Source organism: Arachis duranensis, chromosome 10 (genome assembly GCF_000817695.3).
Source record: "Arachis duranensis cultivar V14167 chromosome 10, aradu.V14167.gnm2.J7QH, whole genome shotgun sequence".
NCBI lineage: Eukaryota > Viridiplantae > Streptophyta > Magnoliopsida > Fabales > Fabaceae > Arachis > Arachis duranensis.
Genome location: NC_029781.3, coordinates 16,130,520 through 16,149,370, shown reverse-complemented (window position 1 = coordinate 16,149,370; position 18,851 = coordinate 16,130,520). Strand labels below are relative to the sequence as shown.

The 18,851-nt window shown below is 30.3% G+C and overlaps 1 protein-coding gene and 1 long non-coding RNA gene across 2 annotated transcripts; both read right to left on the bottom strand.

Moving 5' to 3' along the window:
• Positions 1-285: 285 nt before the first annotated feature.
• On the bottom strand, positions 286-1,119 carry LOC107469262 (uncharacterized). The gene is made up of 2 exons (XM_016088638.3): positions 814-1,119; positions 286-706 (listed from the first exon to the last, which is right to left on the bottom strand). The coding sequence occupies exons 1-2, from the start codon at positions 1,007-1,009 to the stop codon at positions 339-341; spliced, it is 564 nt and encodes a 187-aa protein (XP_015944124.1). The 5' UTR covers positions 1,010-1,119; the 3' UTR covers positions 286-338.
• Positions 1,120-6,766: 5,647 nt separating this feature from the next.
• LOC127739650 (uncharacterized) lies at positions 6,767-7,471 on the bottom strand. Its single transcript, XR_002368835.2, has 2 exons — positions 7,158-7,471; positions 6,767-7,043 (listed from the first exon to the last, which is right to left on the bottom strand). It is a non-coding gene; the product is annotated as an uncharacterized LOC127739650 (long non-coding RNA).
• Positions 7,472-18,851: the final 11,380 nt, after the last annotated feature.

The following is an 18,851-nucleotide window of genomic DNA, read 5'->3' as shown; positions in this document are numbered from 1 at the left end:
TCTTTTACCGAATACAAATTTCTCACTCTCGTTTTACAGCATATAAAAGAATTTGTCAAAAAAAAACTTTAAACACTAAAACTAAAAGCAAGAGAAAACACATGAAAAACAAATTGACTAATATCTTACAAGAATGGTTAAAAAAATCTTTAAACACTAAATTTAAAGCAAGAGAAAACACAGGAAAAACAAATTGAATAATATCTAACAAGATTTCATCATGATATCACGGTTAGAAGTTCTTATCTACACTAAAAGTAAGAGAAATATAAATCTTGACGGACATAGAGTCACTGTTTAAATTAGAAGAAAAATCTCTTCTTCTAAGATGATAGAAACTAACCAAATTTATTTGTGTTTTGGTTCTTTTGTTGGGTATTCTTATTCTTAAGATGAATCCTTGTTCTAAGATGAAAGCCTCCATGATTTACAGCATCAATAAACTCTTCCAAGCCAAATTGATTATCTGAGTTTTTCTCTGAATTTTGCTCCTTTCTGTTTCCACCTTTTACTCTTACAATGCTTTCAAACGGCTTCTTTGGGTTCATTGTCAAGAATTTTATTATTTGAAATTCCTCCTTCTCCTTCTTCCTCTTCATTTTCTTTTCTTTTTTCTTATCAACCCTCTTAACGACGATTATGCGTTTTGCAGTCTTCTTCTCTATGTAATTCAATGTCTTCCATAAATTATTAAAGTCGTAGCAATCTGTTACACATGTTAAGTTTAAATTTATAATAAAAAAGTAAAAAGATACTCACAATGATTTCAAGATTATAATTGAATTTAAATTTAAGAAAAAATGAAACACTAACCTTTTGAGAGAGATTGAATTGAATTAGGATCTTGATTAGTTGCAGAACCAAGAATATTGGGAGAACTTTGGTTTCTTATGGTGATATCAGAATTTAACAGAGCGTTTGACATTTCAGCAAAACTATCAAAGCATGAAGGTTTTTCATGGCTATAAGTGTGGGCTTCGTCACTCTTTCTTTTCGATTCTGGTTTCATTCTGCAATGTGAATTCACGTAAAGACACGAGAATTTTGAAGGATTCTTATATTTGTATATTTTCAAGGAGATATAAATTAAGCTTATAAATTTAATTTTGATGCACTAAAATAGTTTTTAGGTATCTAATTACATAGTGTTCAGATCAGCAAAAAATTGACCAGACTGCATAAATTACCTTACATTAACAGTATATCAAAATTAAACTCTTGAATGTTACTTGTATATTTTAGTAGCTTTAAAATGTGGATATATTGACCACTCAATGTCTAGAATCCTAATCTCAATTTGAAGCACAAAAATGCTGAATTCACGACCAAATTAAAACTATTAACAGTAAAATAAGGAAAACCAATGATGCAAGGAACGTGGGAATCTGCAATTAGAGAAAGTGATTGGAATGTCTCAGGCACAGCCATCATTGAAGAAGAATAAGGAAATGGAAACATACCTTAAACAAGAGAAGAGCGATGTGGTAACTGCTATACGTCAATATACACACGTAACACACCGCCTCACAAAATATAACACTACTCTGCTACTACTGTTATGTGTGCTTTTTGGGTTTCTGTTTTGTTCTTTTCTTTCTCTTGTTGGGCCTGTAGCCCATTCATGTAGCTGAAATAAATCTCTCAAATCAATATTATTTTGCGAGTTAAATGAGCTAATTGTTGACCTGCTAAATTTCTTTTAATAAATTAGACCTTATTTTTAAGGGACCAGTTTGTGCTGCAATAACTATTTTATTGTTATTAGGGTTTATATGTTGTTAAATCTGACATAGTTTGAATTTTGAAATATGATAGAAGTTAAAATTTTAAAATAAAATATAACAAATTTTGAAAAAACAAACTTAAATTTACAAATTAAAATAGAATTCTGCTAATAAATAACTAAAAGTGTTAGGAGAAGAAAAGTAACTTACGTAACAACTTATGATTCATTACTCATTTTTGGGTTTAAAGAGTTTTATTTAATTTATTGTGATGACAAATATTTAGTTTGGTTAATTAAGTTTGGTTAAATTAATTTTATTTGTGTATTAAGTATTTTGGTATATAATAAAGGCTGAAGATGATGATTTGGTTATATTGAAAGAGCTTTATCTCATCAAGAGCAAGAATTAATAGAAATCTAGAAGAGATTTGCAGTTAATATTAGAAATAAAAATTGTGTCAATAACGATTATTGATTGGGACAACAACGACTAATAAGATCAGGAGCTGCTGTTTTGTTATAAAAAGATGATCAAAAATCAAGAAAAAAAAAAGAAGAAAATAAGGAATACAAAACCAGCAGGTTTGAGAGTTGTGATTCTTTATTTAATTTCAAATTGATATATTTTAGTTTTAGATTATAGAGTCTTTCTATTTGAAAAGAAAAATACATGTTTTAGTGGCAAAAGCTAGTGCACTCCAGGTAAAGTAGAGAGTGCAACGCTCTTTAAAAATTAATCTATTATTAAAGGTTATCAGGTAAATTAAATTTATTTATTATTGTTATTTTTTTCTGTTATGGGCTGAATAAACAAATTGATACTGACAAAAAAATTTAATTTTCTCGTTTAACACAAGACTACTTTTACACCACAAAAGTACTCAGGAAAACTTAATCGAATTCTTCCATTACTCTGTTATTGTCGATGCATGCGAGTCTTCAAACATCTTTACTATTTTGTTTGCTGCGGTGCTTTCATTATCGTTTTGGCTAGTCACAGAACCCACTCCCTTCCACCTCTGCCATGAATGACCTTTAAAACCCGAAAAATCGCTACTATAAAAGAGGAAGAAGCATGTTTGTCGCCGCTGCTGGTTGGCTAACTCCAAATACAAAATCGATGATTCTGTAGGAAAACTCCGGTTTCTTTGAAGGTGCCATAATTATCGGATGAAGACGCAATCATATTATCCTTGACGTGTAAATAATAGAATGAAAAATTAAAATACAACTATATTTAAACAATTATTTGTATTAGTATAAAATATTACAGATATAAAACTAAGAGAAATTTTTATTTGTATAAGAACGAGCCTAATAAATAATTATTCTATTTAATATATAATTAAGAATATTTCTTTCTTTATCAACTGAGTTATAGTGAGTATTTTTTTCTTTGCAAACAAGTTATAATTCAAATAACATAGTCTTTTTATGGCAAAAGCTAGTGCACTCCAGGTAAAGTAGAGAGTGCAGCGCTCTTTAAAAATTAACCTATTATTAAAGGTTATCAGGTAAATTAAATTTATTTATTATTGTTATTTTTTTTCTGTTATGGGCTGAATAAACAAATTGATACTGACAACAAAATTTAATTTTCTCGTTTAACACAAGACTACTTTTACACCACAAAAGTACTCAGGAAAACTTAATCGAATTCTTCCATTATTCTGTTATTGTCTATGCATGCGAGTCTTCAAACATCTTTACTATTTTGTTTGCTGCGGTGCTTCCATTATCGTTTTGGCTAGTCACAGAACCCACTCCCTTCCACCTCTGCCATGAATAACCTTCAAAACTCGAAAAATTGCTACCATAGAAGAAGAAGAAGCATGTTTGTTGCCGCTGCTGGTTGGCTAACTCCAAATACAAAATCGATGATTTTGTAGGAAAACTCCGGTTTCCATGAAGGTGCCATAATTCTCGGATGAAGACGCAATCATATTATCCTTGACGTGTAAGTAATAGAATGAAAAATTAAAATACAATTATATTTAAACAATTATTTGTATTAGTATAAAATATTACAGATATAAAACTAAGAGAAATTTTTATTTGTATAAGAACGAGCCTAATAAATAATTATTCTATTTAATATATAATTAAAAGTATTTTTTTCTTTGCAAACCAGTTATAATTCAAATAACATAGTCTTTTTATACTCACCTAAAAGATTACGGATCGAGTCTTCCTATTTTTAGTAAAAAAAATGAGTACTTCTTTCTTTTATTAATTTATATAATATTTATTAAATAGTCGCAGTTACGTAACAAAATTTTTGTCATAGTATTTGAACAAAAAAATGTTATTTTAAGAAAAATTAATAATATATTTTTAATAATATTTTTAATACAAAATAATAAATTTTAAATATTCTTTTAAATAATATTATATTAACTAAAATAATATAATTATCCCAAATAATATATTATAAATATAATAAAATTCTCCTTAGATTTATCTCTACCTAGGTTTCTTTGGTCAAAGATGACATTTCATCTTTAAGATCAAAGGACTATGGTGGTAACAATCTTCAAATAAGTTTGATAAAACTTATTTTCATATCGAGTTGCTAATTGTGGATGTTTGAAGTGATGAGATTCTAGCAATTGTATGAATGTGTTTTTTATGAATTTAGTACATAGATTTTTAATTTATTTTTTATGTATTATTTATTTTAATTCTATAGTCCAGTAATTTTGTTTTTGTTATATAAACATGTTATTTTTAATATTTATATACTTATTTTTTTTGTTTTGGACTTCAGCCCATTATCTAAAACTTATAAAAAAAATTAAAATTTATAAAAAAAAAAAAGATTAACCTGATTAACAAGTTACTTTTTTAAATTCAGACCATTCAAATAAAATATAATAAATAAAAAATTCAGATTTAACGAATTAACAAGGTATGCAGCACTCCATACTTAGCAAAGAGCGTTTAAGGATAAACCTGTTTTAGTATGAAAAATTGAGTAAAAACCAATGAAAGAAAAGACATTACATAAGAAAAAAAAAGTCAAATAATTTCTGTTTACATTCGAGGCTTTATTATTGATTTGATTTTGTTTGGTTTTGACTATTCTGATTTGTCTTGGTTTCTGAAACTCATAATTATAGTTTGAATTGGTGTTTGTAATCTTGTTGATCGTTATAATGAAATTGCACTATAATTATAGTAAAAGCTAGACATAGATCTCACTACATTTCGAAATTGAATTAAGATTTATGTTGGTTTCTCTTTCTTTCATTCTTTATTTTTTAAACTTCTGTAGTAGCAAAAGACAAATAAAACTTTTTTCTGTTTGATAAACTTTCTAAAACTAAGAGTGTCTTAATTCAAAAATTACCTTCCTTTAGATGTAGTAGAGCAAAAATCTTTACCCTAAACCTAGAATTCTTAAATGAATGTGATTTATAACAATCAAGGTTCTGAGAATCAAATTGGTCATCAAACCATTTTAATTATTAGTTTATTGGTTTATTAATTTAACTAGTTCAACCGTAATTCAACCGAAAAAATCATTTTGTAATTATATCTTTGAAGTTTCAAATAACAAAAGCAACAATCCTTCAAGAAATGAACACTTTTCTCTTCAAACTCTACAATTTCAGTAAAATAAAGTAATGAACTAGTTTTCATGTATTTGAATTGGTGTTTGTAATCTTGTTGATCGTTATAATGAAATTGCACCATAATTGTAGTAAAAACTAGATATAGATTTCACTACACTTCAAAATTGAACTAAGATATATGTTGGTGTCACTTTCTTTCGTTCTTTATTTTTAAACTTCTGTAGTAGCAAAAGACAAATAAAACTTTTTTCTGTTTGATAAAAAACTTTCTAAAACTAAAAGAGTGTCTTAATTCAAAAATAACCTTCCTTTAGACGTAGTAGAGCAAAAATCTTTACCCTAAACCTAGAGCCCATGCCAATTTAGTAATTATGACTCGAATTCTTAAATGAAGGTGATTTATAACAATCAAGGTTCTGAGAACCGAATTAGTCACCAAACCGCTTTAATCATTTGTTCATTAGCTTACTAGTTTAACCGGTTCAACCGTAATTCAACCGAAAAAATCGTTTTATAATTATATCTCTGAAGTTTCAAATAACAGAAGCAGCAATCCTTCAAGAAATGAACACTTTTCTCTTCAAACTCTACAATTTCAGTAAAATAAAGTAATAAACTACTTTTCATGTATTTGCGTACAGGTTTAGTCCAAAGCTTTAAAAAATGTTTTTAACTAGCTTCTTAGTACAATCAGTTTTTAACATGTAAAATTAGAAATACAAAAGTTGTAAAATCCTTAACCTTATATTTTAATTAAGACTAAGATTAAGTAGCCCAGCTAGGCAGCTAGTATACAAAATATACTGAGTTTCAAGTCCAAATCTAATTGACTAACAACTGTTGCATTATACATGTTTGCGAAGTACTCCAAAAGTGTATGAAATATTGAAATGCACCATTCAATGCAACAAAAACCTATGCAGGATGCAATGTACAACAAAAGTATAGTTCAGGACTTGTATATGAGAAAATAAGATAGTAAATCAAAAATAAAATTTTTTCACCATATCACCATATTTAAAAACTCATACATCCACCGTAAACTAAGACAAATAAATTAATTTCAGAATTAAGCCAGTCATAATGTAGCATAATTTGTGAAGCTTAATGACACACAAAAGTCAGTCTTAAGACCCAAATAAAAGGGTGCTTATAGAACATAATTCATATTTTCTAGCACTAGTATATCCTGATTCCTAATAATTCGAAGTCTAGATTTATTAATGCTATTGTGCTAGAATAAAAGCTCTAATTTCCGCAACCCAGGCAGAAGCAGTATATTTCCAGCATTCAAGGACAGCAAGGTTGGGAACGTTTTGAACAAAATATTGGAGTTCAATTAATTATTAAGACAGTCACAATTTATGCACAATTAAATCACAAAATAGTAAAACACAAACCAGCACATCAGCAGCAGCACATCACTACCAAAAAAGATCACAAAACACAAAACAACAGCAGAACAGAGGAGCTAATCAATAATCATTAATCAGATAATCATTCAATAAAAACATAAACATTCAATAATCGTTCAATGATTTCTGAAAAGAGCATAAAAAAGAAACAAGAACAAGTGAGCACTGACTGCGGCGGACGAAGACTCAAAGAGACAACCCTGACTGCGGCGGACGGTGGCAAACACGGCTGCTCCTTGCGACGGTGGTGGAGGCTAGGGTTTTTCTCTTGGTTGAACTTCTGATCTCTGAACTCGAAGGAAGGAGATTGGAATGGAGAAGGGTTTTCTTCAATAAAATCACAAAACATTCAATAATCAATTAATCATCCTGTGATTTGATTTCTGAACAAAGACATTAAAAAAATGAAGAACAAGTGAGCAGTGAGCAGTGAGCACTGACCTTCGGTCTGAGACGGCGAGAACCGCGGCGAGCAGAGTCAGCAGACGAAGACGACGGCAAGAAGACGAAGACAACGGACGCTCGAGGAAGAAGCTGCGCGACTGCGACCGGTGAATCTGAGAGCGGACAGCGGTTGGAGACTTGGAGAACGCCGAAGGACGAAGAGAGAAGCCTTGGACAACGACGGACGACGGCAGTGGCTCACTCCGTTCGGCGGCAGTGGAGGCTACCTAGGGTTTTCACTTTTTCTTTCTTTGAGTTGACCTTTCTGATTACTTGATTAGTGAAGAACATAGGAAGGAACGAAGGAGGGATAGTGGGAGGCACAACACTGAGCACGCGTTCTTTTTTTTCTAAGAATTTAACTGAAACGGCGTCGTTCCATCCAAACCGGCTGATTTCCAATCCAATCCAACCGACCGATTTAGCGATTTGTATCCAGTTTTAAAATGAACGGTTTTGATTTTTGAGAATTATTTGTATTTTCACGGTCGGACCGGTCCAATCGACCAGTTGAACTTTCAAAACCATGATAACAATTGAACATCTTTTAATTACGCTTAAAGAAATCAAGATTTCATGAAACATTGGAAGAGTAAATTAAATATGTAAAAGATAAAATTATATTAAGATTTAAATCATAAAATTGTTAAATTTAGTAAAAAATTTGTAAAATTAATCAATTCATTTAAAATCACTATTAAAAAAATTTAAGAATTAAATTAAAAGTATAACTATTATATCTCTATTTTTTTTATTATTGGCGTTTATTTCACAACTAAAGCAAGAGGTTAAGATTGATTTATAAGTACTTATATAAACCCATACTTATTTTGCCACATTTCTCATGAGATTTTCAACTTTTTGGCACAAAAACTTATCAACTCCCAAAAATTTCAGCCTCTATGAGATATCATCTATGTTGTAATTTTTTTTTTATTAGGTGATCTTTGTAATNATAAAAAAATTTTAAATTTTTATTTCTAATTTAGAAAAATAATTAAAAAATAAATTAGAATTTCTAATATTTTTAATTTATTTCTTTTTTTAACTATTTTAAAAGCAAGAGATATATTAATTTGGAGAATAAAGTGACAAATAAATCTTTGAAAATTTATATTTTAGATAAATTAGTTTTTAAAAAAATACCAATAAATCTTTTTAAAATAGTAGATATAAACACACTTTACTTTTTTATCTTTCTTATTGCAGAATTATATAATGTTATCTCTATAGTAGAGTATTGGCAGTCCTCCATTTCTTTTATTTGTTCCATATATGGACACCTATATATTTCTTTCTTTTTATGAATGGAATTATCTGACTTTGAAAAAAAATACATTACCTTTTAATTAGTCTATATGATTAGAATAAAAGATCTTAATTTAAACTAACTTGTTAGAGAATTTTATTAGTATTTTTTGTTTAAAAACTAATTTATTCAAGATGTAAATTTTTATGTACTTTACTCTAATTTGGATGAACATTCTGATTTCAAGACACTAATATTTGAATTAGAAAAAAAATCTGTTGTTCTAAGACAATACATAATATTATAATTTCTAAATGGAATTTATATACATTTGGTTCTTTCTAACGAGGATTCTTATTACTTTTAATATAAAGCCTTGTTCTAAGACGAAAGCTTCCATCTCTTGCAGTATCTAAAAACTCGTCCAAGCCAAATTCATTATCTGAAATTTGCTCTTTTTTCGTTCTATTTATTACTCTTACATTTTTTTTAAAAGGATTATTTCGCTTCACAAACATGAATTTTATTGAAATATTCTTCTTCTTCTCCTTTCTTTTTATTTTTTGAATTCTCCCAATTCGGATCAAACGTTTCACGTTCTTTTTCTCTATGTAATTCAATGTCTTCAATATGCTACTAAAATCATAGCAATCTGTTCCAAGAAAAAATAAAATAAAATAAAATAATCATAATTTTCAAAGAAAAATTAACTAATAAACCATTAAAATTAGATTCAGTCATAAGATTATTTTATTTAAAATTATAAATTTAAAATTCTAAAACAATTTTATTTAGCAATTATATGCAAACCGCCGATAGGGGACCACGAATTAGAGTTGAAAAATAAAATAGAATCAGCAGTTTTTTCACAATGTAGTTACTTAGCAAATGCCTATGTATGTATTTGGCAAACGCGTTAGAGAAAAGAGAAGTGATTTCATTTCTGAATGCGTTCATGTGAAGCTAAAATTTGTTGTTTATGCGCTCATGTCTATGGTGGTTAGTGTTGGAAAATTAGATGAGAAATATAGTTATCCGTTCCAAATTTTTTTCATTAAAATCTTTCGGTACTCTTTTGCATATCTTAATTTTTATGTTTTTTTTTTCATATAATATAATATATGTTATTGGTTTTATGAAATTTTTATTTTTTTCTTATCTGAATGAGTTTTTTTTATTCTTTGATGTCCTCTATTTTTGTTTTATATAAAAAATTTTATTTTTTATTTGACTTTATAAAATTTGTAATTGTAATTATTATATAATAAAAAAAGTATTATACAAAAATGATAAAAAAATAATAAAAAATATTAGACATAAAGAATAGTAGATGATAAAAAAATTAATATAAACAAAGAAAAATAAAAATTACAAAAAATAATAATATATATGAAAAATCAGAAGTGAAATAATATAAAAATTATTTATGATATAAATAAAATAAATACAATAAAAGATAAAAAATATGAAAGAGAGTACTATAAATTTTATAATGTCAAACAAAAAAATATTATTTTTTACCAAAGATAAGAGACTCGAACCCATAACCTTTTAATTGAGTATGGAGAGACTATGCCATTTGAGCTATTACTCATTGGCAAAAAATATTATTTTTTAGTACTATCAATACTCTGTAATTTAATATTATTTTAAACTATAAATTTTTATTATTTGTAATTTTATTGTTATTTATAATTAATTTTTTATTTATTTTATACTTTTTGATAGGATCATAATTCATATTATGCAAAATTTTGATAATAAACGTATTATATAATAATAATTACAATTACAAATTTTACAAACTCAAATAAAAATTAATTTTTTTTATATAAAACAAAAATAGAATACATCAAAGAATAGAAAAAAAAATTCATATAGATAGGAAAGAATAAAAATTCCATAAAACCAACCACATATATCATATGAAAAAAATATAAAAATTAAAATATGAAAGAGAGTACTAAAAATAATAAAAAAAAATCAAATGATTGAAACAAATTTAAAAGATTTTGATGAAAAAAAAATTGAGCGAAAAATTTTTTTTATCTAATTTCCTAATAGTAACCAGCCACCATGGACATGAACGCAGAAGCAATAAATTTTAGCTTGTGCGTTCAGAGGTAGAATCACTTCTCTTTTTTCTAAGACATTTGCGAAACGCACATATAGACATTTTCCAAACAGCCAGATTGTAAAGAAACCGCCATAGAATATCGCAGTTTCTTCATCCATGCCATTCTTTCCGCTAGCAAATTCTGTGTTTACACTTTTCAACGTAAACCGTGCTCGAGTGTAAAAATTTACATATAATTATAGCAGTTACATTTATGCTTAAATCTTTAAAAAGTTATAATCTAATAACGTTATTCCTAAAAAAATTTAAATATGTAAATTATTCTAAAATTATTTTTTGATACATTTTACGACACAATAAAATTAAATTCTAAAACAATGAAATACTAACCTTTTGAGAGAGATTGAATTGCTTTAGGATCTTGAAGAGTTGCAGAACCAAAAATATTGAAAGAACTCTCATTCTTTACGGTGACATCAGAATTTAACAGAGCCTTTGATATTTCACCAAAATTATCAAAGCATGAAGATTTGTCATTTATGTTTCTTTTCGATTCTGGCTTCATGGTATAGTGTGAATTCACTTGGAAGAGAGCAATAATGATATGAGAGTTCTTGAAGAATCTTATATATATTTTGAGAAGAGATTTGAATGAAATCGAAATTGACTTTAAATTTAAATACCGAAAATAATTGATATCTTAATTAAAACAGATTTTTATTTTATCTTTTGGGGTTAAAACAGCTTTTTAATTATCTTATGTGATAAATGTATATTATTTGAATTTAGTTTACTTTGTTAAAAGGAAACATTGTTTCTCCGAAAAAGAAAAGTTGTTGTTACTGATTTTTTTTGGTGGCTTTGTTGTTACTGATTTAATTCATAAGAACTACTTTTAGATTTTAAAAAGTTAAAAATTATTATTTTAACAGAAGAAATTACTTATAAAATACATTAATATATAATGATTTAATAAGAGATTATTGAAAATTTAAGGAGTTTAATAAAGACGAAGTATTAAAATCCCAATGAAATGATTGGAGGAAAGATATAAAAAAATGACAAGAAAAACGAAAAATTATTGACATAAAGAGACACAATTCTAAAAATACAACAGAAACATAATAACATAGATAAGAGTTTTCTTACTACACCTCAAGATACGTGTTCTTACCACTGAAAGGAATTCTCTACTAAATCTTCAAAGAACCTATATTCGGAAACGGAAAAAAATTACTATGCAGATTCACCTTAGGTTGGATTCTTCAATCTTCTTCGTATAACAAACTTTAACAACAATCACACAATAGAAACGTGCATAAAATTACTGAAAAATTTATTTATCAAAAGTGGTGTAAATTGTTTCACCAAAGATATTTAAATAGACTCTTAACAAACTAACTAAAAGATAAAATAAGATAACTTAATTTAAATTTTTTAAAGATAAGATAACTAATTTAAATCAGAATTGATGTTATTGGATTAAATCATATTTGATTTAAATTTAAAATTTCTAAAAATTAGTGTATATTCTATACCCTGTACGGAATAATACATAAAATTTATTAAAAAATTAAATAATATATATAGTAATTATTATTATAAATATTTTATAAAGTTATAATTAAAATCAAACTCTCAGAATTTTTAATATTAAAATATTAAAAATAATTAATATTTGTCTTAATTAATTTGAGTTTGTTAAGTGATCATCTCACTTGTCACTTGTCTGCTTAAACAATTATTAGGAATTAGAATCTCACCTTGTGTATACAGCAATCCATTGACTAGCGATAAACCCTTAATTAAATGGAATATAATTAAATGGAATATCAATACGTGGTTAGACTTGACAGAAGTTCCCGAATATGCGGGTACCCGACCCGTCCATACTCGGATGGAGAGAGTAATAACTTGACCCATTCGAGGCAGATTTCGCTCAGGACAGGGCATGGTCGGGTTTAGGATGTACCCGTCCCGATATATACATATAAACACTTTTTAGAAATTAGGATTTCTCTCACATCACAGATTCAGTGATTCATCGTTGTTGTTGAGTCCATCGCCGCCTACCCCTTCACAACTCCCATCTTCCTTCACAGCCAGGGACGGACCTACGTTTAATATACAAAATTTTTTTAAAAAAATTAATACTTATATACATATATACTACTTATTATATTATATTTGTCTCAAAATAAAATATAAATAATTTTTTGTATTTTATGTTAAAAAATATTTTATTAAAATTAACACATAATAATAATTAAATATTACTGAACAAAGTAAATGTCACAATAATTATATTACTAATTGAAAAAAAATCAATTTAATCAGAAATTTTTTTATTGAAAATAGACAATTAAAAATCATTAATGAATAAAAATAAATAAGATATAATACATTAAAGAATAATTTTGGTAGTATAAATAATAAAATTAAATTATTATATACAATTTTTACTTTTTACCTTATTATGATTGAAGTTAACATTAATAGTAAAAACAACAAATTAGAATATAATGTATAATTAAATTTAGTAAATTCATATATAATGTATAATTAAATTTAGAGTGATTTATAAATTATTATTAATTCGTATATAATGTATAATTAAATTTAGTGAATTCAATTAGAATAAACAACAAATCATTTATTTTATTTCAGAGTTTATAAATGAATAAATTAATTAACTAATATAACAAATTATAATTAATGTAGTAAAATTAATTAAGTAATATATATTATAATAAATTATATTAATATTTAAATATCTAATCAAATCAATTAGCTGATATAATTAAATCATGGTAATAAATTGTATTGAATGAGTTAAAATAATTAAATCTATAAACACTCTCCGGAGTATGCCACGTCAGCTTCATCATTAAGTGCAGAAATCTGATTTTTATATAATAGAATAGATAGATACTACTAATCAAATCTTAACAACAAAACAAACTAAAATAAAGACCTAAAAATTCAAAAATTAATAATAAATTATGCCTTTTAATAATAAAAAGTATTATTGGACCTTGTCCTTTCTTTCTTGGTTAGAACTTGATGTAATTCCTCGTGTATAAGTGTTGCCAAGTTTTCAAAACTCTCCTTGAGTTTCTTTGCAAGTACTCTAATGATATAACTCTCTGAAAATGTGAAATTTTCATTCTACCCTTTGTTTTAAAATATTTTCATTATCTTCCCGAATATGTATCATGATATTCTTAATTTAAATATACTACTATATTATAAAGTAAATAGGTAAATAATTGTTAATTTATGATTAATAACGATATTTTGTTTTCAAAGTATATCTTTTAATTTTTAATAATAATATTCAATGTTAATTTGAATTTAGCTAAAGAATTATTTAATTAAAGTCCTTATTAAAAGATTTAAAATAAAGAATTTTGCTAAAAAATAGTTTTAAAATAATTATTAAAGTATTAAACACAGAAAGATAATATAAAAATTTAAAATATCTAAACTTTTTAATATATTATGTGTTTTATTTATTAAAAAAATTTAAAATCTTCAAATAAAAATATTTATATTTTTTCATATAGTAATTCCATTTGAATCCACTTTTTTCATATCTTTTTATAATTTTTTTTCACCAAAAAATTTGAAAAAAAATACAAAAATTATAAATTTTGAGATATGCAAAAGATATGAAATTCTAAATCACATAATATCAGAATTTAGAATGTAGCGGAAATCTCTAACAGTTACAGGCATCAAAATGATTAAAGAAAAGAAAATCATGATCAAAAGAATAATGTGCCAATTAAAAGAATAAGGGATGGAGGAATTGTAGTGCAACATACCTTAATAGAAGAAGCAATCGCAATTTTTACCTCAGAACTACTGTGTTATGGATATGAGGAACAAGAAACACTATATTGGTGTTGGGTGCTTCTCGATTTTTATTTTGACAAATATTAGGGTCACTATTTTTAATAAAAAAAATAATTAGTATTAATTTAAATATAAAAAAATATTTTTAAATATTTTTTGTTATTTTATTATTTTCTTTCTTTTGTTCCACTTGTAGCCCTCCCATATAAATCCTAACGCAAAAGGAAATGTTTTCTAGAGCAATACATGGATCAAGTTCGGCCAATCCAAAATATGCTTTGAATCCAGACAAAATCTATTGGGTAAGACTGCAGTATATTCGAATTAGGAATTTGAGTTCTATTTAAAAGTTTATTATTGGTTAATAAATTATTGTATGTATAAGATATAATTATTTAAACTTTTAATATGTGCTTAAGCAGATAAATAAGTTAATTACTTGACCAATAAAAAAAATTTATATTTAAATATAAATCAAATTTTATCTCTTAATTTTTTTAAGAAAAAAATCATCTAGAAAAATATTTTTTTTTTAAAATAACTCATTCAAACAAACTCTACATAACATTGATATTTTTACAAAAATACTATATACATATAAAAAATCAATCATAATATATTTGTGCATAAAAATATATTACTTAACTTATTTTAATGTTTGTTTTATATTTTAAGGGCAAAAAACCCAAATGAGCCTAGGAGAGCTCATTATAACCGAAATAAGCCAAATCAAAATATGATACCTCAATCCACCAGAAGCAAATTTTATATAATTCGAATCAATAGGATTCGAATTAAGTTTGCAAGTAATTCGAATTGACTGGAGACGAATTACTTTGATGATATATAGCAACGTAATTCGAGTCAATAAGGTACGAATTAGGCTGCAAATTTTCTTAGTAATTCGAGACGACTCAGTTCGAATTAAATAAATTCGAATTAGTGGGAGGATTGCACTCGAGTGGGGTTCGAATCAAATTGATTCGAATTAGTTGAAGTTGGTGAAACAAAGTAATTCGAATCTACTTGATTCGAATTATAAGGAGTTCGGCTATATAAGGAGTTCGAACCAAGTTCATTCGAATCACTTTCTCATTCCCATACCCCACCAAATCCCAGAGAAAACGACCAACATTCGGTCCAAGTAAGACCGGAACGGCATATTCAGGCGATGGGGGACGATCCTGGGAGGCTTTATCGTTTGGATGGAGTTGCTCATATCGCCGGGGTGATCAATGACGAGGTTAGTGGTTTATGATGTTGGGCTGTTGATAGTGTTTTTTGTTAGTGGTTTATGGTAGTGGTTGATGATAGCGGTTTATGATAGTACTATTTGTCCATGTGTTATGATAGTGGTTTAGTGATAGTGGTATTTGTTAATGGTTTTTGATAATGGTTTATGTTATTGTTAGTGGTTTAGGATAGTGGTTGAGGATAGTGGTTTAGGCAAGTGGTTTTTGTTAACGGTTTTTTATAGCGGTTTATGTTAGTGTTAGCGGTTTAGGATAGTGGTGTAGACAAATGGTTTTTGTTAATGGTTTTTTATAGCGGTTTATGTGAGCATTAGCGGTTTAGGATAGTGGTTCAGGCCAGTGGTTTCGGTTAGCGGTTTTTGCTATTGGTTCTTGTTAGCGGTTTTTTTTAATGGGATTGGAGAGTGGTTTTAGTGACGGTTTGTGGTTTTGGTTAGTGGTTTATGACAGAGGTCTCTGCTAGCGGTTTTCGTTAACGGTTTTACTTGTTAGTGATTGTTGTAATTGTTTATGGTTTTTGCACGTGGTTTACGTTCATTGTTTGTTTATACAATGTTGAACGCTGGTTTACTATATGTTGCGTTGCACGATTTATTTTTTAGTTCTTTATGAAGTAAATTGTATATGCTAGTGCTTTGTGCATCTGTTCTAATTATGCGGTTTATCTACTGCCCAGCCTCGGCGTTGCATATCCAGCGTTAGGCGGTAGCAGGGGATGCGTCTTGATGAGAGGTACGTTCCGTACTTGCAGATGGCCAGATTGTACCATCTTGCGAGACTGAACGACAGATGGTTTCGACTAGACGAGCCCCTAGTTAGCGCATTCGTCGAGAGGTGGCGGCTTGAGACGCACACCTTCCACATGCCTTTCGGAGAGTGCACCATCACGCTTCAAGACGTCACATACCAGCTGGGGTTGCCAGTGGACGGACATTACGTCAATGGTTGCCTGACAGACTTCCACCTTTACATTGAGGGTGGGAGGCCAGCTTGGCAGTGGTTCCATGAGTTGCTCGGTGTTTTACCTCCCGAAAACCAAGTTCGAGAACCAAGTTCAGAAATTCGCAGTGAACTGCACCTGGTTCCAGGAGACATTTGGAGAGTGTCCCGACGGGGCTGATGAGGAGACAGTTAGGCGCTTTGCCCGTGCCTATATCATGATGTTATTGGGCACGCAGCTGTTTGCCGACAAGTCCGGCAACTGTATACACATCAGATGGCTACCCTATGTTGCTCGGCTTGAGGAGATGGGTGGCTACAGTTGGGGGTCGGCGGCTCTAGCATGGTTGTACCGGTGCATGTGCCGGGTCGCCAACAGACATGTCGTGAAGTTAGCTGGGCCTTTACAGTTACTGCAGTTTTGGATCTTCTGGAGGTTTCCTACTTTTAGGCCTACTGGGTATGATGAGTTTAGCTGGCCTCTTGCCTCGAGGTACCGATATTGTTTTGTATTATGTATGCCTGTTGTATATATTTTCGATTATGCTAGCAGCTTCATGCATTGTACAATGACTCATGAACGCATTAAAATGTTTAACTTCTTATGCAGATGGTCTGGTTACAATCCTGGGATTAGCAACAAGGGACCCCGCATACAGATGGCTCGCCTGAAGATCGACTTGTTACAGCCTCGGGATGTAAGTACGCTGAGCCGATATATATATCCACCTATTCTTTCAGTTTATATTTTCTGTCAGAAGTATAAAATTGCGTTTATTTGGTTTTATTACAGTTCATATGGATGCCCTATAGCGCACTCGATGTCATCCAGGTTGTCCATCCGGAGGTCCTGGAGCCTCGGCATACGATGTTATGGCGGTGTGTGACGTCCCTGATTTACTTTGCGGTTGTCAAGTGGCATCAGGTTGATAGAGTGTTACCGCAGTTTGGTGGCGTTCAGCCCCACCGCGACCCGCCCTAAACATCGACTTCTTGATGTTAAAGGACGGGAGAGGAGGTGACCGTTGGTTTTCGTCGCACTTACCTGACTGGCATCTTTACTGGCAGGAGCGTGCAGACCACATTTTACAGTTCGACATCGTGCCCGATCCCGGCCCCTCCCATGAGTTCCTGACATGGTGGCATCAGCACGGAAAGAGGTTCCTTTCACCGGAGATGCTCTTGGGAGATTCGAGAGGTATTCCTATTCCGGAGGAGGCTACACAGAGGGGTGCAGGCCGAGTTCCAGAGATGGATCGAGTGGATGATGTACCTGACAGACGTCGTATTGAGAGGAGAGCTCGAGTCGGGACACGTCGTAGCCAGCGTGAGGTAGATTGGTTGGAGCAAGCTATGGATGACGTCGACGACGCAGTCAGGGGTGGTGGGAGACGACGTGGTCGTGGAGGCAGGAGGAGAGGGGCTGCGCCTAGAGAGGCTGCCCATCAGCCTGGGGGGGATGCAGCTGGAGGGGGTGATGCGGCGGGGGTTGATAGGCCCCATCAGGGTTCTGGTATGGTTCTGGTATGGGGGATCCCACGAGCCACGCTGACGCTGGGGGTGTTGGTGGCTCTCTTGGAGATTATTTTGTTGGTGTTCTCGGTGACGATCAGACCCTTCAAGAGAGTACTCCATGGGTGAGTCTGCGCTCCATATTTCCAGACTTCCTTGCTAGCGATGGCGTTGTTGCCGAGTTCGGTGGACCACATTTCCTTGAGGATATCAGGACCATCATGCAGGAGGATGAGGCTGCACCAGGACGGGTTCACACGTCAGGGCCACAGGCACCGCTAGGTGTAGATCTGAACGAGCCACCCACGGTGCCTCCTGTGCATACCTTTGCCCTTGGTGGGACGCCTACATCGGCCCAGACTATGGGGTCACATTCAGTTGCCGGCCCGTCATCATCCAGACCCGTGCATGTTCCGCACATGACCCCGACAGACGCAGTTCCGGATGACAGCGACGACTCGATTGAGGATGAGGAGCCACTTATACGTAGGGGTTACAGGACACGGGTGCCACGCCGATGTGGCACGGGGTCGCACCTATTTAGATGATTTATGGATAGTGGTGTATGTCGTGTTATTATGTTTATATTATGTACCTTCTTTGTTGGTTATCAGTGTTATGTAATGTACTTTGATGTTATGTACTTTGATGTTATGTTATGTTATGTACTTTGATGTTACGTACTTTGATGTTATGTTATGTACGTTGATATTATGTTACATATTATCAGTCATCCCATCAGATAGTGTAGTTTGTTTTAGTCACTAAATTCCAAAATTAGGAAGACATTCAACATACATATG

Bases quoted from the DNA above. Each gene is read 5' to 3' on its own strand.
- LOC107469262 (XM_016088638.3), bottom strand. From the start codon at position 1,009: ATGAAACCAGAATCGAAAAGAAAGAGTGACGAAGCCCACACTTATAGC. The intron at 707-813 runs GTTAGTGTTTCA...CATGTGTAACAG, and splicing joins AATTCAATCTCTCTCAAAAG to ATTGCTACGACTTTAATAAT.